The 23,077-nt window shown below is 39.2% G+C and overlaps 1 protein-coding gene across 1 annotated transcript in view; it reads left to right on the plus strand.

The window, feature by feature from the left end:
* The window catches only part of CNTNAP2 (contactin associated protein 2), a 1,620,276-nt gene that overhangs the window by 951,284 nt on the left and 645,915 nt on the right, over positions 1–23,077 (plus strand). The window contains exon 9 of the mRNA XM_039524081.1: positions 2,027–2,176. Within this exon, the coding sequence (XP_039380015.1) occupies positions 2,027–2,176 (150 nt within the window). The remainder of the gene's footprint in view (positions 1–2,026; positions 2,177–23,077) is intronic.

A 23,077-nucleotide genomic window follows, 5' to 3' on the forward strand; every position in this document is an offset into this window, starting at 1 on the left:
GCAATGAATGATCTGGTACAAGTCCAAGTAGATTTTTAAATGTTAGGCCATATGAATCTACAAAATCATGATATACCACATTTTAACTATGCCCTGATATTTATGAGCAGCTTTGCTTATTGCAGATTTTTTTTAAAAAGACAATTTTGTGTTGGAGCTTTGTGAAACAACCAGTCATCTCCTCTGCCGCTCGTCTCTCCCTCCCCCCCCCCCCCCCCCGCACACAGTTTTTCTTTGTGGAACGTGAGATTATTTTTTTATGAGCAGAAATTAATTGTATCCAGTGTGAAACTACAACACTTAGTAGCAAAACATTTTTTGTGTTTTAAAGAAATTACTCCCCCACACCAAACATATCAGTCATTTTGTATTTTCATGAAAGCCTGAAAAAAATATTAAAAAAAAAATGTTTTGCAAACCATATTCTGCTGTTCATGAATCTGGCAGCCCCATCCATTCATGAAGTAGATAGCTTTTTTAAAATTAGATAATACTGTTACTGGAATTCTGCCCCTTATTCGGATTGAGTGGTACTCCACAAGTAGTGCCATTGAAATCAATATGTTAAAGACTTGCAGAAACTGGCCTTATTTTTTTAAACAGACTGTTTAGAAAATGCTGCTCCAGTCCAGAGGAACTCCTGAACAATTCAGCAACCCTCTCTTTCTCCCTTTACTTACACTGAACACTTCAGTCTCGTAATTTACGGATTTTGGGGTGGGGTATGTAATGGTTATTAATTAAGCATGAAGCAAAATGGGTGTATGTCTAGTACATCCATAGGTTACAACCTCTATTCTTATCAAGTACTGGTGTGTCTTTATCGGCTAAACTGAATGCATAGAAGCAATAGAAAAAGATTTAAAGACAATAGGGTGTCACTAGAGTTTAGTGTTTGCCATGAACACCATTTATTATATGACAGGCTATGGTTGTTAAAATCTTTGGTGCCTGGATAATATTCCTTTTAGTGTTTTGACTTTTTATCAGCCATTTTATTAGCTCCAATGTTATGATGCATCATATTTAGTTTTAGAGACAATTCACTTGCACTGTATGGTATTATATTGTGTTCTGCCATGTACTGTTAATGTGATTCAGTAACTGAGTCTGAATGAAGAATATGTTGTTTGTGATATGTGATGTAGTGCATTCAAAATGTCAAAAAGAAAATATTTGGAATTAGGTTTCATTAGATAGCATGCTGATTAACAGACATGATATTGCTTATGTGTATAGAAATGATCATAATGAAAAGTACTGATTAATTCAATGAACAGTCTCATTATCCTAAAATACCAGTCCAGACAGTCGAGTAACATGACCTCATACCAGCAGATGGGTACCAGGCACAAAACTTTTATATCAGCTCCCTATAGAGGAAGCTGAAAGACTAAGTAGATAAGTCCTCTTCATTTGTACCAGCAGATTGAGGCTACTGCTTAGCTAAGCTTAAGGGTTTGGGTGATTGGTTGTTTTGCAATGGCTCTATGATAATTGTCTTTATTTTCTATTTCTACCACCATTTTATATTTATAGGATTTGTTTTTGAATAAGGCTTCCCTTTAAGCCTTTCTTCTTCTTTTCTCATTTTCCTTCCCCTTACGTTGGAGGTATGAAGCACTCATTAGAGGCAAGAATCAAAGATATATGTCCTCTATTTTGTTACCCGTTATAATTAAATGGACATAGAAATATTTCTTTCTTTTGAGTTTGGTTGCAGATACAGTAAAGGATATTCCTTTGCCAGTTAAACATAGAATTAGCCTTTTGATGAGTGAAATGATGTGTTTGCTTTAAAGCAAACATATACTTTTGTATGATTAATGAGCAGTCTCAAAGTTACATTCATAATGATGATTGATTTCATATTTACTTTTACAAGAATGTGTAGATGTCCCAGTCCATACTAGGTCCTTGTACAAAACTTGTGTCATGTGCCTGGTGCTTAGAATTCATGCAGCAAACATCTTTAAATAAGTAAATAATGAACTGAAGAAGGTTCCACCCTTTCTTTTCCTTCCAGGCTCGGGACTCAACGATGGGCAATGGCATGAAATCCGGTTTCTAGCTAAGGAAAACTTTGCTGTCCTCACCATTGATGGAGACGAAGCCTCAGCAGTTCGAACAAACAGTCCTCTGCAAGTTAAAACTGGAGAGAAATATTTCTTTGGAGGTAAAAACTACAGTACTAGCATATCTGCTTAGTGCTGTCCTTTTATTTTCTATACAATAGATCAATGTCGATGTTAGGGTGAAACTCAGTCCTCACAGAGTGTTTAGTATTTTGGATCTTATACAAATGGCTTAGGTGATAACTGCCAAAAAAAATCAACTGTTTTATTAGCCGTTCTTTCCCCCATGTGTGGCAGTTCCTGATACTACATGAGATGCTTTATCCTACTTTCTGACAAGTGCATTCCCAAATCCACTTTTTGCAGCTTAAAATCTGTTGGTGAAAGCTTGGCACAGAGGCAGAACCCTGTAGTAAGGGTGGCACAGAGCTGATTGCATCTTATTGGCAGCTCCCCGATGCCACTTTCTGAAAAGGTACATCATATGGTCTCCACGATGTGGAACCAGTTTTACTAGCTGGTATAGAGTTGGAGTATGGACCTGTCTCTTCCTCTTTTGAGCCGATTCAGGAACACATTCCTATTTAGGACAAGACTTAACCATGTGTTTAACTTTAAGCATGTGCTTACATTCCATCGACTCCAATGGTACTTAAGTGCATGCTTAGAGTCAAGACTGTGTTTAATATGGATGGACTTCAGCATGTATTTGACTGTTTTTCAAAATTGGGGCTTTAGATTGACTAACACTATGAACCAGGAGCAGTCCATGTACTCCAGTAAGGTTAAGACTACAACTGTTAAAAGCCCTGAGCAAAGGCAACTTCTTTTGCTCTCCCACACCATCTTGTGTTATCCACAAGGGGCTCAGCCACAATATAGAAATTTGTTTTTAATTTCAAAAAGCCTTTTTCACTGTAGAGATATTATTATAATATACTGTTTTAGATAATTGTGCGTATGTCAGCTGTCTTATTTTATCACATTCAGTAATGGTCTGCCCACGCAGTCTTTACTCAGGCAAATCTCCCATTGAGATCGAACACTGAGATCAATGGAATGTTAGAGCTGATTGATCCAAAGGTAATGTGAGTTTGTACATCAGGACACTGGGCATAAAATAACTTTGTAGGGGTTTTTTAATAGAAATGTGCTGTGTTTTTAAACTGGTTATTTTAATCTTGCAAGCTGAGCAGCTAATGGGGAAAAAATACAGTATTATATATGCTCCTGTTATTCCAGGGATAGAAACGTTACTGAGATTATGATTTTAGTGCCCAAAGCAGAAAGAACAAAAAAATCCATGCAAGATTATTCTCATTTCATTATCTTTCATCAGTGAAATTATTAAATATATATATGGAAATTAGTGTTTAAATAGTCCTACAAAAACCTATATACACTTAATTAAGACTAGATCTAATCCTTTTGATGATCTATGCTACAAATTTCTGGGAAACCTCATGGTAGTGATGATACTAAAAAGAAGTTCTTGACAGCTAATGCCTGTCATAGTTTAATCTGGCAATATTTATAATAAAAGTTTACCTGTCACAAAAGTTAACCAGTGTTCATTCACTCCGTCTTTGCAACTCCTTGTGGTCCTCCATCTTTCCCTGTGTCCCTACTACTTCACTCTATGTCTAGGTGGTGCTTCTTAGTGTTGTCTCTACCAAGAGCCCCAACATAGCCAACTGCCTCACACAATATTTTGAAAGATTGATTTCCATTCAGGAAAGTACTGCTGTGACTTTACCTCAAAATAATTAGGGACTTAGATGGTCTCACTAAAACAAGTTTATGGAGAAAGAGAAAAATCAGATTAATACAAAACTAATATGCCTAACCCCTTCTGTGTTAAACCCTGAAAAAGCTAATCTAGATAGGCACAAACCATGCCATTATAAGGAATAAGCAATATTTTATATTTCTGGAGACAGCATCCTTTCTCCCTGGCATGTCTTTTTTTATCCTCTGACCCTTTGACTTTGATCTTGTGATAGACAGCTTGTAGTCTCAAGGTAGATATCATTTCCCTTTCCACTCACTGTCAAGTGTCTGATGTCATCCTATTTCATCTGTGATCATTTTGCTATTAAAGGGTCATTATAATTCCAGAACCCAGCCCCCCCACCCGCATAAAAAGTCCTCTGTACGATATCGGAGTCTCACATCAACTGTCTTTTGTATGTTTCCCAGATCAGTTCAGCATTGTACTTGTTGCTTTGGATCAACAGTATGTATCATCTTTTACAACTTGAAGTTCTTTTCAAGATGTATCCAAAGAATATATATTTTGCATACCTTGTGTCTGAATTCATTTCCAAATAAGCATCCTGCACTCCAAGACCACACTTTTGCATTTTAATTGTCCTGGCAGGTGTCTTGAACCCAAAGCAAGCTTGCTTTCTGCTTTGCACTTGAGGGACACGTCTGTTTAAACTTTTCTCAACGCTAATTCTGCTTTATATCAACTATAAATTACAGACTGTTTAAAGTCAATCTCTTGTATAAATATGTTAGAAAATCTAGACAATATGTTCACAAACCTCTGTAAACAACAAGGGGTATTATTTCCTTTCTATGGAGGTACTCCCCTCTACTTTTTTTCTACATTAGTTTTCTGATTTTTAGTTGTGTGTGTTTTGTGGGCAGTAAGGGTGAGAAGAGTTGAGGAAAGTGAAGCTTGTATTGTCTTTTTTTGCACTGTTCAATAATTGTTCCATTTCCACTGGAGTCAGAAGATGTTTTGCCATTCACTTTGTGGTCAGATCTTGCTCCTGCTAATGTGTCAAGTACGTATCTTTTTTTTTAATTATTATTTCTGCAGAATACTCATGGCCAGTCAGTCAGCAAAGGGATCATTTAATTCTCCCCCAAGTTCAAGGGCGTAGAAAATGTTTGTTATTCACTGATGGATTACCAGCCAAAATCATTATCTGGGTGATAGCTAAAGATGTTTCAAATATTTAAGGGAAGGCTGTCTGTCTGTCTGCCTGTCAATATACAAGTGCCTTTCTGGAGAACTGAGTACAACAGTTATAGGTATTCTATTGAGATTTTGGAAATTATTTTCCAGGGATACTATCGCAAATCTGCAAATCAGATGACCAGCCCTGGTTATATGAATACCAACACCGCCTCTCCCCACCCCCATGTTAAAATGTGCCTCCAAATGAGCTTTCTTTCTGGACACTTTGACTTCTACAGCATCAGATCTCCAACAGCTTTCTCTCCCTAAGACTAGTTAATATTTACTATTTTTTTGTCATTGACCAAACTTTTTTATCACGTTGATCCTGCTACCAGAATTGCCAGTTGGCCAGATGCTATGTGACATGCACATCATATTCATGTGTTATTGTCATTTGAATTGATATGTCCTTTATGATCTAAGGGGGAAGAAAAAAGAGGAGGAGGAAAAAAGATGCATGGAGTTAATAGACAGATATTTAAATATCCCAAAGATAGTTTGGTACATCGAGACTGTTCTTACAAGGATTCTAAAACTTTTCTAGGAGTCTCTGATAACAAATGCTGTCCTAATTATACTTTTCCTACCTTATCCTTGAAAAAGCTACATAAATGTCACATCTCATGTATTCAAGTTTTCCCCAGTGGGATTGCAAAACAATTTTTTTTTGTTTTTGTTTTTGTTTTTTAGAAGGCATTAGTATAACAAACACAGGGGTTGGGATAGCTGTTCTCTTTGTTTAGCAAGATTTTAAACATCCCTTTTTTCAGCACAGGAATAAAGCATTTTTGCAAATATAAATTGTAGAATTAATAGCAAAGTAATTAAATAATACAGTAATTTACCCACCAGATTTACTCTATTTTTGTGACTATTACTATCAAGTTATACTGTCATCAGTAGTATTGCACTATATTTTCCCATGGAATTCTTTTCCTTGAAAATTCACATTGAAATGCACATTCATATTTAGTAAAAATAGCTTTTGCATTGAAAACATACCAAAGGTGCGTTGTTGATAGGAAAATAGATATCTTAGTTAAAATTGGTAATTAATTAAAATTCGGGTGAGGGAAAGGACACAATTATATGAAATGAAATTGCAACCGTTTTCAGGCAAAATAAAATAAAACTGAATTTCACAAAGTTCTCATTCTCAGTAGTAGTTATGAAAGTCTTCAGTTTTACTTATTTAAAGTCTGATTTCAGGCTTATTGATGATTCGCTCTGACATAGGGTGACCAGATGAGACAGTCCCGATATTTGGGGCTTTTTCTTGTATAGGCACCTATTGCCCCTCCCCTGTCCCGATTTTTCACACTTGCTATCTGGTCACCCTACTCTGACATGGCTGCTCAGACAACAGAAGAGGGCAAGAGCATGGCTGTACAGAACTTAGCTGAGTCACAAGTCACGTGCCAAGGGTGGGGAGAAAGCAGGCTCGGTGAGGATGCTACTTACTTGTGTTCTGCAGGAAAAGAGGTGTAATGAGGGCAAGAAGGAGCAAAGTATAGGCAATGCTGCGATAGATTGGTCTCTTGGCTGGACATCAAGAGAGTAGCATGCTGCCCCTGGTAGTGACCTGCCGCATCTGGTAGTGGTTCCTCACTAGCCTCTCAAATGAAAGAGCAATTCTGGAAAAATCATGACTCGGGCACTCCTTTGAATCAAAATTCCTTTTGGAGCTGATCTTGGGATGGTGTGAATACGTGTTGCCCCTTCAATAAAGCTGAGAGTTAATTTGCAATCTAGCCCTTAGTTTGTATGGAAATGTTTGTCCTTGGTAGACTACACAGCCACCAAAATGTTTTATACAATGTATCATAATTAATATTAAGGCAAAGCTCTGAATATAGGCAGTTAACAGTTTCACAAGGCGTAGCTGTGGACTTTGTGTTTGGAGGTAGCAGGACTTAATTAATGTTCTATTTGCTTGTTTTCTCGCTCCCTCTGTACAGGCTGCATAGTTTGCTGTGGCTTCCTGAGTAAGCAGCTGAGATAGGTCTGTTTGTTGGTGCATTGGTAAATTCCATGAGATTCTGACCCGTGGATCTTTGATCAACCCCACTGTTTGCAGACTGAGTGGTTGGTTGCTCTTTGGTGGTGAGAGGCAGAAGTGAGCTATGCTGAGCAGGGAGACTTGGTATGAAAAGTCACTCGCTAGGCAAACTCAAGAGCTGAGAACAGAGGCAGGGAGCGGAGAATGAGGGAGCTTGAAGGAGTGTAAGAGCCTTTCCTTCCAGGCTCAGCTCTGTGTGATTTCAAGGTGGCTGGTAATGGAACTTTGGATGTGACCTGCAATGAAGGTGCCATGTTTTCTTTTCTGCCTGAAGCAAGAAGGCATTTCCTGTTTATGAAGAGCAAGTTGGTGACTGTGCTGGAGGAAAAGATTCTTGGATTGTAGAGGCCAGTAGAGATGCTACTCAGAATTAGAGAAGCTGAGGGATAGCCAGATTAAGGAAACACATCAGTACTCCCAGGTTCACGGAAGAAAGGATCTGGCCACCAAGAAGTCAGAGAGAGTCTGAGATGAGGCCTGACAGCTCACAGTCACCAGAGGCAAGAGGTCATGATGGCATTCTACATGGCTGGAGACAGATGAGGATGTGCAGGCTGTGGCCACCATACACAGAAGAACCAGAAGGAAATCCACACAACTAGGTGTTTCCAACTGATATCCAGTCTTCATGGAAACTGTGAAAAGCTACCTTTCAAGATCCATCTGGCCCATGTGAACGGAGAGATGTACAGGACATTATATGTGGATGTCAGCTCAGCACAACTTCTAAGAAAATTAGACTTGCCCACAAAGATCTCCAACTCTCCAATGAAGACAGACTATCCTTGTTGGGGATTCAATACTCAGAAGAATCAAAAGAACATTCTGCAAAAAACAGACAGACAATAGAATAGTGGGCTATTTTCCTTGAGCGATGGCATGAGATGTCACTCTGTGATTGGATAGGCTTTTGAAGTCGACGCACAAGGATCCATTAGTGATTGTTCACAATAGCACTAGTGACGCTGTGTTGGAGGATATCTCACAGATAATACATGGCTTCAGAGATTACCACACAGAAATGTGCTTAAGGAAAGGAATGTCAAAGTGATCTTCTCAGAAATCCTTCTTGTCCCAAAAGTGAAGAGAGACTGAAGATTCTGGAAGTGGTACTGCTGGCTAGGTAAATGGTGTAAGGCTTTGGTTTTGTGGAACATTGGTCCACCTTCTATGGGAATAGGGCCTTGTAGTTTGAATGGCCTCTACCTGAGCAGAGCAGGATTAATCTGCTTGGGGACAGGCTAGCTACAGTAGTCAAGAGGGTGTTAAACTAATAACATAATCAAGAAAGTAAAGGAGGTGAAGAGAAGAAATTCTTTAATTGCCTATGCACCAATGCTAGGAGCCTGGGTAACAAACAATTGGAACTGCTCATTTATTAGCACAAAATCAATCTAATTGGTATTACTGAAACCTGGTGGGATGATTCCAATGATTGGAATGTTAAAATCACTGGTTGTGACCTATTTAGGAAGGATCAAATGGACAAAAGGGGATGGGGAGCAGCACTCTACATCAAAGATGGAAGGAGGCCGCATCTGGAGTACTGTGTCCAGTTTTGGGCCCCACACTACAAGAAGGATGTGGAAAAACTGGAAAGAGTCCAGAGGAGGGCAACAAAAAGGTTTAGGGGCTGGAGCACATGACTTATGAGGAGAGGCTGAGGGAACTGGGATTGTTTAGTCTGCAGAAGAGAAGAATGAGGGGGGATTTGATAGCTGCTTTCAACTACCTGAAAGGGGGTTCCAAAGAGGATGGATCTAGATTGTTCTCAATAATACCTGATGACAGAACAAGGAGTAATGGTCTCAAGTTGCAGTGGGGGAGGTTTAGGTTGGATATTAGGAAAAAACTATTTCACTAGGAGGGTGGTAAAGCACTGGAATGGGTTACCTAGGGAGGTGGTGGAATCTCCTTCCTTAGAGGTTTTTAAGGTCAGGCTTGACAAAGCCCTGTCTGGGATGATTTAGTTGGGAATTGGTCCTGCTTTGAGCAGGGAGATGGACTAGATGACCTCCTGAGGTCCCTTCCAACCCTGATATTCTATAATTCTACCTGTTTCCAAGTCACTGATAACTTGGAAGAAAATGATCTTGAACGCTTATGGATCAATGTCCTTAACAGATAAAGCACAATATGTGGTATTAGTTGGTGTCTGCTACAGGCCACCAAATCACAGAAAAGAACAGATGCCTAGTTCCTTACACAGCTATCTATAATGTGTAAGGAAAAAAAGCTGTGTGATTATAGGAGACTTCAGTTTGAGTGACACATATGCTCAAGGTCTGATGCTGCCATACTTTGAATTTCCAAATATTATGACAATTTCCTAACTCAAAAAAGTGTATCCAACATGAGGGAATTTTAAATTAGACCTTGTCTTGATAGATTAAAAAGGCTCACAGAACTAAAACGTAATGGTAGCATAGTACGAGTGATCATGGCTTGCTGTACTGTTGCTATAACAAGTAAGTCTCAGAGGTAATGGCTTGTTAGGCCAATCCACACTATCCTGATCATGGGAATGGCATGTCATAGCCTGATGGCTACTAGGAACAGGTATCCATGATTCCACCGTAGTCCACTGACTTCCACAGCTAATGAACTTGGACTACTCAGATTTGAAGTTAATTTTTCCTGTTCCTAGATTGATTTATCTGAAGGGGCTAAGAAATCCCCATCTTCCTGGTTTTAAATCAGTTTCCCTTCTCTTTTGATACAGTTGGTTCATGGCACCTTATTCTGGAATATTTGCTGCAACCCCCTGGGTTTTCACAGGATGGGCTATTCCTGTTCACTACCTTCTCTACACCATTATATCCCAGTGCAAGGTAGATACAGTAGTGAAATGCAGCACTGATTAAATTGTAGAACAGGTAACATCTTATGTGTGCCTAGGAAGCTTCATCAGTGCTGGTGGTTCCATCAAGGATGAGGTTCAAAGGAAATGTGCTTTAGCTATAAGTGCTGCACAGAAATTGATGAAGTTATGGACTGACTTAAAAACATTGTGTTTGGTACCAAAATGAAAATGTATCAAATCCATGTATTAACAGTATTACTCTATGGTCTGGAACCTGAGTTTGTGATTTCTGCCCCACGTTGCTAACTTTTCTAGTTTTGATCTATTGCACTGAGTCATAAGAGGATTTTTTTTTGTGCCTAAGAGTAAATCATTTTCAGTGCACATACTGTCTGTCTCTTTCTCTCTTCCTCTGTACTTCTCTGATAATGTCTCTCAGTAGATACTGAGATATTCTCGAGGGAAAGACATACATTATGTTTTATTCAAATCTATAAATTAAGGAAAGCTGTGTTAAAGGTTGTGTTTTCAGGTGTGTGTGTATTTGGTGTGGGGGGGTGCTAATTAGTTGAGTCAGTCTCCCTTTAAGAGTCTATAATTCTCTCACTGAACTCCCTTTCCTTTCTTTTCATGGAGTTGGGGGATTGAAAGGAGTAAGCTTCCCTTTCCTGCAAAGTCTCTAGAGAATGATGTTGCTTTGTTGTTTTCCAATTATGTGCATAAAATGAAAGGGCAGAAAAGAGGAAGTGAATTGCAAAGTGAAAATGAGTCCATTAACCCTGACAGAAATTGTTTACACCTTTAGAGATAAGGGGCTTTCATAAGGCTTTAAGCTTGCACCAAAACACCTGATAGTTGTCTAATGCCCAGAGGAAAGATTTGATTAGGGACATTATTTTTAATTCCAGTTATAAAACATTATTTTTGCATGTTCTCTTTTTGCACTGGCTTATATATGGGAGCGTTTTAGTGCTAGTGGTAATCCTACAGTGATAGCAAAGATATGCAGTGAGCATCTGTCAGTCCACTACTTCCCTTTTCTTTTCTGACAAGCTAAGCTTTAGATGAATGGACTACATGGCAAGTTTCCTGTGGGACATTGGTCTGTGGCTTATAGTAATTCCTTGGCTTCTGTATGAGTATACAAAATGCACTGTGGATGGAATCTTATCTATGTAGCCGGACTCATTTGTTTCTGAAAGCTGGGTTGATATAATTTCCCCTCGGGTTTGGTAGGAGGGATAAAAAGAGAGGCAATGAAAGAAAACACCTTCGTCTGTGTTCAGCGCACTGAATTTTTCTGTGTGAAAGTCCTTCCTTCTTGAAAAATTGTCATCCACATCTACTGTGTGTGTGTGTGTGTGTGTGTGTGTGATAGAATTTTGTCATGTTATCTATTGTCAGCAGACTGTGAATCATGCTGTAGACATGACCATCCTCCTAAGTATTGCTACTGGGTTTGAAAACTTCTATACTGGCAAGATCAAATTTATATCAGGTAGCAAGAATTCATGGGATTTTTGCTAGCTCATGATGTATACTAATTAAGCTGCCATCTATGTGGTATATCAGATGTTATATAGCAAAGGAAGATATTCTATAATATAATAATAAATAGGAGATATACTTATCTCCTAGAACTGGAAGGGACCTTGAAAGGTCATTGAGTCAAGCCCCCTGTCTTCACTAGCAGGACCAAGTACTGATTTTTGCCCCAGATTCCTAAGTGGCCCCCTCAAGGATTGAACTTGCAACTCTGGGTTTAGCAGGCCAATGCTCAAATCACTGAGCTATCCCTCCCTCTGCCCCCCCCATTCAACCTTATTGTTCTAGTAGCCAAATTGTCAAAACCTGCAGCTTCTCCCATACCCACAAATAATAATTGTCTGGATGTACGCTAATCATTATTTGCATATGCACATATTCGTGAACAGTGCAAGTGCATTTCTTGAAGATACAAGATTAACAGCATGATTTTAAAACTTTGCTGTATGGACACAATTCTTGTGTTAGTTCTCGCAATGCAAATTCAAAAGAACTCAGTGCAGAATTTGACCAGAGTGTCTTGGTCACATCATTCCTCCAGCTCACTCTCACAAACAGGTGCACACAGGAGTGACAGAAATAAAGGAAATGGCAGTGGAACTATTTTTTTTAATCTACCCTCATGTTGTTCTCTTAATCAATAGAAGAATCAAGAATGCAGAAGTATAAAACTTTCAAACCCTCACAAACCAAGAAAAACTGTATTTAACTTTTGTTTCTTCTCTCTTCTTTGGATCTTCATTTGTCTTGTATGATAGGGAAAAATGACTCCTGTGATTACAAACACTTGAGCCTCACTTTGTTATTTAATGAATGAAACAATGCCTCCTCCACCATGAACATTGACACTCATTCATCTGCACTTTGGTTATGGAACCTGCAGAACTTGTGGGATTTGGGGTTCAAAGTTGCAGTAGCCATTAACCCTCTTGTGATTTTTATACCATTTCATCATGTTTAGGTTTTGTTCCATACATGCCAATGATGTCAGAATTCTGGGGAAATTAGACTAACATGAGGTAAAGTAACATAGGCACCATGTGATTAAACTTCAAGAATGTGGACTATATTGTTTGTGATGCAATGATATACCAGTCACTGCTGTACCCTGGCCCACTACGTACTACAATGCGCACACAAATGCTGTAGGCAGGTAACCTAATTGAGCTCATAAAGAAAGATAGTCTCAGTCAGAAATCCAATACTTTATCATATGTTTGATCTCTTTTTTGGGTGGGTAAAGTGAGTATAGGAATGGATCTAAGTGTGGAACTTGTTGGGATAGATTGAGTTGTTGTATGAAGCCCCATTCAAAATGAGAAATCTCTGCCAACTGCAAAATGAATGAATGAAGTTTTGCGATGTGCTCTGCTGGTTCCTCTGCCATGTGATATAAATCCCCAAATTGAGTCTGATGTTAGATGAAGCCAGCATGCCTAGAAGTTTCTTAAGAAAAAAATCAATCTATTTCTTTGGGTTTACTCTGCCTTTCCCCTCCTCATTAACACTGAAGCCATTCCCTATAGGTAGAGGATGAAAAAGGGATACAGATTTTTTTTAATGCGTACTTCTCTCTCTTCTGTGACTTTGAAAACTAAAGCTGGAGAAGGACTAGGAAAAACCTATTATAGGTAACGATTCTGCACTGGCAGGGGATGGAGCAGATTCACTCAGCGAGGCCTTAGCATCTTAAGTTGTGTTGGCTGTATGACTTGTTTCTTTTTTCCATTTAGCACAATAAACATATTGTTGCCTGTTTCCCAGTCAGGAACAAATTCTATCAATGGCTACAATATTACAGTGAATCAAGTTAGAAATATATAAGAATTGCTGTACAAGATGTGATTTAGTCTATTTAGAGAGGGAATGGTTTATGAAAGAAGGAAACTGCTGTGCTAACTTAGAAAATATCCCAGTTTGTGATTGACACACCAGGGTCAACCAATAGTTTGAATAATCATCTTCTAACAATGAAAACACAATGGTTTATGCACATATTTGTTATCTAAGACCATAATCCTGAAAAAATTATATATGTGAGTAGTCTCATTGACTCCAGTGGGGCTTTTTGTGTGAAAATCTTTCCACGATTAGGTCTAACATACTAATAGCTCCTGAAATTAGTTTCATGGTTACTTGTGTATTTTCCAAATATTTAGAGATTATCCCCATCTCCCCCCCACACACCCTTAAAATAATGCAGCTTATCTTTTAACAAAATGAGCCAGATTGTCAACAGTATTTAGGTACATTTGTGTCTTAAGAAAAAGAATAGAGAAAAGCAAACTTTTCAAGATGGTATATTCCAGTGCTTACAGAAATGAGCTTCATGCTAAATAAAATAAAAACTAAATACAGTTATTTTAATAGTGATTACTCGCCCTACTCCCTACCTGACTTGTGCTTCTGTGTGTGTATTGGCTCAATGTTTCTTAGTGTTGATTATAAATAATGACTCGTATGAAATCTGACTGGTACCCCAGTTAAATCTGTAATTACTCTCTGCTGCTTCTACAGTATAAACAAACTGTAGGCAGCCTCTTGATTATAGGACTGGCAATCAATTAAATCCTAGCATGCCTAAAATTCCAGTTTGTCTTTAGCTCCTTGCACTGAACATAGTAAATCCCATTCTATGTTAGTGGTAATCTAGGTCTGCTACAAAAATATTTTTTTAAACTTCTGTAAATCGTGTAACTTTATAGGGTTTATATATTTTTTCCAAAATATGGACATTAGTCAGTGGATTAAAGCTGATCTGCCTGCTTAAATTTGGCAAAACTGGACTATGAAGTGGAAATTGAATATTTAAAGCCTTGTATTTCTATTATCAATAACCCATTGAGCTTACCTTAATAACGCATTGCTGTATGAAATAATAAATTATTGCTGAATGAGTCCCCAAAATGGGTTGTTGATAGCAACTGGTTTATTGCACAAGATTATATATTGTCATTTTACAAGCATAAAATACTGTTTTGAATTACTAAAATATGTCTGCTTTCCTCCGCCTCCCCTCTTCTTTATTAAGCCCTAGTAAGACATACGTTTCAGTTTAAGCTGGTGCTTCATGCCTGCTGAGAAGGTGCCATGGCTCAGCTTGTGTTACTTATTTTATCATCTTATACATTTGTCAGAAAGATGGTGCTTATAAAGGCGGGATCCTCAAGGATGCAATGAAAATTAAACCTTATGAAAGACAAATATGGCTAACTCTTTCTCTTCATTAACATATTTTGGATTAGCTGTTAATTTCAGAGAGATTCTAGAAAGATTTGTATTAATAAAAATGTCTATTAATGGAAAAATGGTGTTACATCAAGGGAAGAAATAATATTCTGTAAATATATCATACGGTCTTTGTTGTGGTCATTGACGGTAAGAAAACAACAAAAAATTCTTCATTTTTTTTTCAACTCTAAAGACAGAGAATAAGATTTAAACTTCAAATACTTACAAGAGTCTCTTCAGCTTAGAAAGCAATCATTATGTGAGGGTAAAAGAAGGAATAGGCTTCAATATATCTATAAATCTATAAGCAAGCACCCACTGGATACTGGGACCATTCCTTCAAATTTGCTTACAAAGTTGCAAAAGTAGGGGTTTGAAGCAGTATTAGGATATTCTCCTGTATTTAAAATGTTTTCAAGATTTAAAAAAGTAAGATTACATTTTCTTCCTTTCTTCTAGTCTGTTTTTGGATTTGGAATAATTTATTTGCATAACTGAGAGCCTTATTTGCAGATTGATAGATGGTTCTGTCTGGCATAAATCCTTTCAAATATACTGTACCATGTGTGTCAGTTGGCATTCAAATAGTTTAACTATTTGGGAGGTCTGGGGGAGGAGGGAACCTCTACTCTGCTAAAGCTCGACTTTCTGATGTTTATTCTGCCACATTTTGTCATGTCCCAGACAAAGTTTTTTTTTCTGATAGGCTATAGTTTGAGAGATGTTTGAGGGATGTTCAGGGGGTTGTGTGTGAAGAAAATAGGCACATAACATTTACAATATTGTTTTTAAATATATGAAAAGTGTAAACCTGAAAATATGTACAGTTTTACACCAATAATGGGGTACATGTATTGACACAAGTGCCATGTTAATTACATTTCTAATGCACTACTACAAAGTGCTGAGGTGTTCTGGTGATGAGGATGGTATAAGAACCTTTATAGAATAGAATAAGTATCTGAAAACTTATTGATTACTAATTATTTGTTATGAACTATATGCCTGGATCAATGGGCTAATAGGAGTTTTCTGTTTACAGTAGCAGCTATTGAGTTGAGGGACTATGTACTATTTATTCTAAATTAGCTGCTTCTTGGTAACCAGACAACACGGCTAGTAATTTAGTAGTTTAGACTGTCGGAACATCATGCTTATTGTGCCATTGCATGCTATTAAAAAAGTAACTCACTTTTTTGCACAGAGTGAAAAATAAATTGTATTTATTCCAACTGACGGGTTGTCTAAATTACAGTTTGTTTTAGAAATAAAAAGGAAAGTGGGGCAAGATAACTTCTGAGATTTGAAGCACATTGAGCCCAGAAGCAATTAGTGGCCCTGTTCTTGGGGCAAATGGAACTTTAAGGGCTAGGAAGTATAGGCTTCACAAGGAAAGACTGATAAGTTTCCAACCAAAGCAGATTGGGGTAATTTTTGTGTGTACACAATGAGAGTGAATCTTAAAAAAAACTGCAGTACTTAACTAACTTGTTCAGCATAGCTTTAGAACGGTACCTTTAGACCTCTACAATTATGTTGCATTTCTTCAGAGCTACACTTAGGCATAGAACTGAATGCCTGAGAGCATTTTAGAAAGCATGGAAATGGTAGTCAATTACAGTGTTCCAAGTACAGTATATGTTAAAATAAGGGTACTGTTAATATATCCCTATTATAAGTTTCTTGGTCTTCTGTATTCTCTTGGTTTAAAAAACCCTTTTTGCAGACATTTTTATAGGGACCATAATCAAGTTGCTGTTCTCTTGGAGATCTTTCTTTATTTAATTCATTCTGTACTCTCTGGGAGGACTTAAGGTTTTGCCTAATGATTTGACAGTGAAAGAATTCCATTCTCAGTGTGTACAGTACATCTAGTTAGCCAGATCTTACTTAATATTATGTGCTACCGTGCTTTTTTTGTAACTCCTTCTATTGTTGTCTCTGATCAAGTTAAGATACATTAAAAGTTAGTATCTCTACAAATCATTGAGATTTTTTTTAAACTGTATTTTTACATAGCATTCCATGTCCACACCTTAGCATGCTATTGATTGGTTTTTTCTACTCTAATTTCATACACACCATTCTCCTAATATTTTTTTCCTTTCTTCCTCTCCCTGATCTCTGCCTCAGCGCTCCCCTTCTGCTTACCAGGGCGCTTCCCAGTTATCTCCCAGTCAAGGGAAGGAGATGGATGGATTCTATTGCAAGAAGAGAACAAGAAGCCTGAGCACAGAGAAGTCTAATTTGTCTTCTGTCTGAATGTAAAGCAGGGTCTATCACCCAAGCTGCCAAACGAGGTTGAGGAATGGTGGCTTTGATAGGTTTATCATGCATTCTCATCTCTGTGAGAGCTAAATGAAAACATAAAGTTCCCGGGCACTCGATGGGTACATACAGTACTGATATCATATTACTCCTTGCAATAGGAAATTTAGATTTGCACAAAACTGTCAGCATCTTTTTTCTTGAAAGAGATGGGATGTTTGTACCTATAATCACTGAGACAGGTATTTGGAGTAAGACATCATGTCATGATGAGCTTAGTTTGTAGTAAGAGATCATTAGCTGAACAATTTTTTTTTTGGATAAAGGCAAAAAATATTTTCACTTTTGTGTTATAATCAAATGTGTGTGCGCACACACATACATCCATACATTAATTTTTGAGTGAAAACAATTTTTTGTTCGTGACTTCTGTAGGCAGACATTTAATGATGGGCCAGAATTAAAGTCCCCACGATTCTGTGTTACCCAAACCACTCATGATTTTTTTATGAAAATCAGAAAGGTGGAAGGCAGTACAAACGACATAGCTATGATCTTTTATGATTTCAGTCTGAGACACAAAGGAGGGGGAGCCAAGAGCAGGCGAGCAAGCACACAGGGGGAGTGAACAATCTTATCAGAACTTCTAAATTCACTCTCCTCTCTCCTGCCCGCATCTCACTTTTTCATATTCCTTTACCCTATGTCTGTTTTCCTCCGCCTCCCCTCTTCTTTATTAAGCCCTAGTAAGACATACGTTTCAGTTTAAGCTGGTGCTTCATGCCTGCTGAGAAGGTGCCATGGCTCAGCTTGTGAGAGCCCCCAAGAAAGCTCAGTTAGGGTTCAATCATGAAAGATGCTGGGCCCTCTAGTACCATTCTAGTAATGTACATACTACTCCCATAGGTGCTGGAACTAGGGGTGCTGCCCCACCCCATGGCTTGAATTGGTTTCCATTATATACAGGGTTTACAGTTTGGTTCAATGTCTCTCAGTGCCCCCACTATACAAATTGTTCCAGCACCCCTGCTACTTCCACTGAAGGATCGAACCTTGAAACCTGGTACTGGAAAACCTTGGAGCTGTTCCTCTATGGATCTATTTTTGTTGTATTTTTTTTTAATTATTGTTCTTCTGAGGCCAGATTTCTGTGTGCCTTGGGGGAGCTATGCCACAGAAGGTGTCCCAGGAGAAATTCTGGCTGGTTCAGAAAGAATTCCACATGCTGCTGCAGGAGCGCCAATGACCTTTAAAGACGTGCATTGTTCTTTCTGCTCTGAGCCTGGCTACATTCCATGGAGCAGTAGTGGACCAGCTGCACTCTGCCAACCACTAGATTTCACTTCTCAGAGCTATGCTAATATCGCTATAGCTATTCTAACTTGGCTCAGATCTTCCGAATGGCTGATACTGATCTTCAGGGATGTCCAGCCAATGGGGAGAACTGGGAGCTAGAGGAGTCACACAGAGGAAGCAGCTGTGCAGACAAAGTGCCTTTGAAGATGTGAAGCCTTGTGGAGTATCCATGGATTCATTCAGGTTTGCCATCTCAGTCCCTTTCCTTCCCCTTGATGGGACTGTATACATGAAACTTGGGCAGTTTTTCTGTCCCCCTCCCATGCAGCTTTCACTGGAAGGGGGAGATCTGGCCAGGGAAGGGAATGAAACCACTCATGAAAGGGCAGATACATGAAAAAGGTTTGAGACCTCTGGGGTGAGGGAGAGCAGAGGGGTAGAGTATGGGACTGTAGTGGATGCCTTAGTGAGGACATTTTGGGGTATAGGCAGGAAGTTCCACAGAAAGAGGGATTTAAGGGACTGTTCTTATTGCCTCAGGCCCCATTAATCCTGGCAATGATCACAGTTCAGGGCAACTGCACCTGTATTTCCCACTCATGATCCACTGTCACCTGTCTCAGATTGACACGTCTCTCCGTCCGGACTGGGGTTTTTCTAGGCTGCACAGTTCCCTATCTAAACTGAGTTCCCCAGCAAGTCAGACTGCCTAACCAAGCCTACTTTTTCCTCTCTCTAGAGGCTATCAACAACATAATTACCCACAGTTAAGGTACCACACAGGTCTTTCTAAGCAAGCATATTTATTCTTAAGGTGAAAATATTACAGAGAAAACCTGTTAAACAATAAATTAACCTACATGCATGTTAATATGCTTACCAGTGATCACCCCAGACTTCAATAAGGGTTCTGGCAGGTGATCAGTCTTTCAAATGCTACCAAGGTGTTTTTCTGTAGTTACAAGTTCATAACAGCTGTTAGCTCAGAACAAGCACCCTCATGAATCTGGGTGACTCCTTGGTATAGGTTGGGTCTTTGATCTGCCCAGACTGTGAATAAGTAATCAGTCAGACAACAGTTCTGTCCTCAGGGCATAGCATCAAAAGTTTGGGCCCAGAAGTGGGAATTTGCATTCCCTTCTCCCCAAGTATTTCCTACAAAACACATTTAACTTTGTTTATCCTGAAAGTGCCTTCATGTTGGGCACGTTGTTTAAAATAGTCCTTTGACGTTAATAACACTCCCCAGGCTTACATAGGACACTTTTCCTCACTAGAGAAGTTATTTACAATCCGATGATAATGCATAAACTTTGAATTTATAATACTATGGACTTCAAAGCTTTTTAAGCTTAATTCAGTAACGTGTCCCAAAGATATCGAAGGAAATTACCATATCTGTCACAGCTGTCGTCATGGTGAACTTCATGTGAACAATTTTCCCCTTAATATCTGAGAGGAAATAGCTCTCATTAGCCAACAAGAATGTACAAGTATTATGTAGTTTATCAATCTATATTCTAGATGCCTGTTACAGTGATTGAGGTACACTGCTCCTTTATAAATCTGTTCCATGCAGCACTGAATACTACATGTGTCAAGGGATTTATAAGGCACAATCATGGCTACAGGGTTAGCTGCACCTCTGTTCCCTTCCTGGTCTCTTTGAGTTCACCTCCTCAGGTATCAGGCCTTAGCCTTTACCTCTCCTGGGGTGGATTTTCACAATTCTCCTTCTAAATTTGAGTCCTGGGCTATAGTACTCTGTGTATCAACTGTGTTTACTCATCAGGTCTGACTGAGTTTGGGCACGTGCAGTTCTCCCCTTTGAGGCACTGTGATTAGTGAATATAGTGACAAGACAGCCTTCTTGAAACAAAAATATTGTTTATTTAGCAGTAGGAACAAAAGCATGTAAAGAAATATATGGATTTTAAAACAGTCTGTTTGCATGTCTGTCCTACCTAATGTCCCACCGTCCTGTGAGAGTGACCAAGGCAGGCCTGAATTCTCTAAAACCCCCAGCCTGGGGCCCTAGCAGCGGCAGGAGACTTGCTGCTGTGTCAGTAGGGATCCTGACCACAACATACTGACATTGGTTCTGGCAGAGCTGCAGCCAGACCAGGGTCGGCTGTCCCCGGACTACTTCTGGACACCCCCCTCGTAAGGTACCTGGGTTAGGACGACGTCCTCTGAGGTGTCCAGCACCATCGGTTCCTCTGGGTAACTGGCGAGGGGCAGGCTCAGCTGCTCCTCAGGGTAGCTGGCAAGAGGTAGGCTTGGCTGCTCCTCTGGGTAACTGGCCAGGGGTAGGCTTGGCTGGCCCGGCCAGTCCTCGTGTCGGCCGCAGCCTGCCGGCCTTTCCCAACCCGGAGCTAGGCCACAGGCATCTGGCCTTTCCTGCAGCTGGCCTTCAAGTGAGCTCTGTAGTTGGGCTTTTCTACTTCCTGTCCTGCGCCGTGCCCTCTAGGGGGCGGGCGCAGGATCCACTGGCTCCACCCACATTGGTGCTAGGGGAGGCTCATCCCTCCACGGGGCTGTTGGGTTTCCCACCACCTCACTACAGTCCCTTAACAACTCTAAGTGTATCCTCAATCTTTCATTTCCCTCCTGCCTGTTTTCAGACAGCTGTCTACTGATTTAACACAACATACTCATATGATTCCTAATAACCAGATCAACATACAGCATACATAAGTTTATTACAGTGGAGTTCCAAATCAGTCACGGTCACATTTAGCCCTGATTATGCAGGTATAACTCCATTAACTTCACGAAATCAGTTTCTGCTTAAGCTGTTAGGCTCATAGCAGACAAAATTCTTGGATGGATCAAATATACCTGCGTGGTCTGTTATTTAATGTCTCCAACAGACAAGCAGTAACTGCATGGTTTAGGAATATGTATGAAATGGAGAGTTATCATTTGTGGTGAAAAGAGAGAAGTGCCTTACAAAAGTGAATTGGCTCATGTTCGTCTTTATGAAAGAGTTAAAAACGAAATGAGTTAATTATGTTTAAGAGGTTAATAATGTGATTCACAGAGACTGCAAATGCATTAATCTGTTGGATTCCTGCCAAATCAGCATAGGAAGGAATAAACAAAGTCTGTGGTCAGGTGTAAACCAAGTCATGGGAGTTCCTCTGGCCCTGAAGGAAAATGGATGAATAAAGAAAGGATGTCGTGATGAGAAGCTTTAATCTTAGAGTATTAAGTAGCACAACAAAGATGAATGAGAGCCAAATTCCATCACCAATAAATATGGAAATGGGAGGAACCTCTTCTAACCAAAGTACAAATGAGAGAAAATCTCATACCAGTGAATGAAGGTCCTACCATTAAATTAGTCTTCATCTCCTTATACACTTTCCAAACTTGTGTTTTTCTCTAAGTATTTTTTTTAAGAATTTAATTCTTTTGCCTTGCCTGTATATCCTGCTGAGGACATCAGCTCCCAGTGTTTCCCGTTTTACTGTTAATTTTATTGGAAAAAAAGATTTTTTTTCAACATCCAAATCATGAAATGCCCAGCATTTCTGCTGTTATATTCCTGTTAATTAGAACTTGTGGATCTGTGGCTCCTAACTTCTTACTTAACAGTTGTTCTTTGAGTGGCTGCTGTATGTTCCCACTCAGAAAATGTGCTGGTGGTACAGGTTCAACTAACAGAACCTTCTAGCAGCAATGCCTTTTAGAGCACTCTTGCACCTCCTGCCCCACCCCTCATGGCTCTAACCCAGGGGTTCTCAAACTGGGGGTCGGGACCCCTCAGGGGGTCATGAGGTTATTACATGGGGGGGTCGCAAGCTGTCAACCTGCACCGCAAACCCCACTTTGCCTCCAGCATTTATAATGGTGTTCAATATATAAAAAAGAGTTTTTAATTTATAAGGTGGGTCACACTCAGAGACTTGCTATGTGAAAGGGGTCACCAGTACAAAAGTTTGAGAGCCACTGCTCTAAACATTCAATCAGCGGGGCTATAAAAGGGAGTATGGCACACCTACCACTTCTGTTCCTTCCCGTCAAAGACCCAGATTCATAGGAATGGATTGTTCCAAGCATTGCTGCCGCCTTTTTCATTTAGTTAGATTTTGGTTAGTTCTTTAATTGTTTTTTTGTTTGTTTACTAAAGATCTTGGTGCTATGGCACAGGTGCTTTCTTCCTATAGGTCAGAATTGTTGTCTTTGGAAAGGTATAGGAGAATCTGTTGAACTCCAAGAAGCAATCAAATGACTTGTGTTATGATCACGTATGGGAAAAGGTTCTCTTTATGGACAGCTACACAGGACAAAGCACTTCACTTAAACTAAGTGCATTGATGTTCTTTATAAAAAAAATTCAGATAAATCAATATTTTGATTTCATAGAAACATAATTTTCTGATGGGAAAAAACTATTGTCTTGGGATTTTTTTGTCCACATCTAATTGTAATTATTACATCTGCTAGAATAGTGAGCAGATTGCAGGTTCTCATGGCTGATCCCTTTCCTACAGTTTTTAATAAAGATAAAGTGGGTTTTCCTCCCATTTCAAAATTTCTTCCCAGTTTAGTAACAGAATTCCATTTCAATCAGTCCATAAACTTTGCCAGTATTTTTCTCTAAAGCTTGCTCTCACTCAGGGGAAGCTAACTGCATAACTTGGATGCTAAGAGAACATTGACCTTCTCCTTGAACAGGTCCATGGAATACAGGAAAAAACCTAGACTGTTTGTTGGTCCTTTTGGGGAAAAAGATAAAGGTAAATCTATAACATCTGAATGCCTTTGTAAGTGGGTAAAACTCTGTATTGAAGAGTGTTTTGTTCCTCCTCCAAAAGGCT

Source organism: Mauremys reevesii, linkage group 2 (assembly GCF_016161935.1).
Source record: "Mauremys reevesii isolate NIE-2019 linkage group 2, ASM1616193v1, whole genome shotgun sequence".
In the NCBI taxonomy this organism is placed as follows: domain Eukaryota; kingdom Metazoa; phylum Chordata; order Testudines; family Geoemydidae; genus Mauremys; species Mauremys reevesii.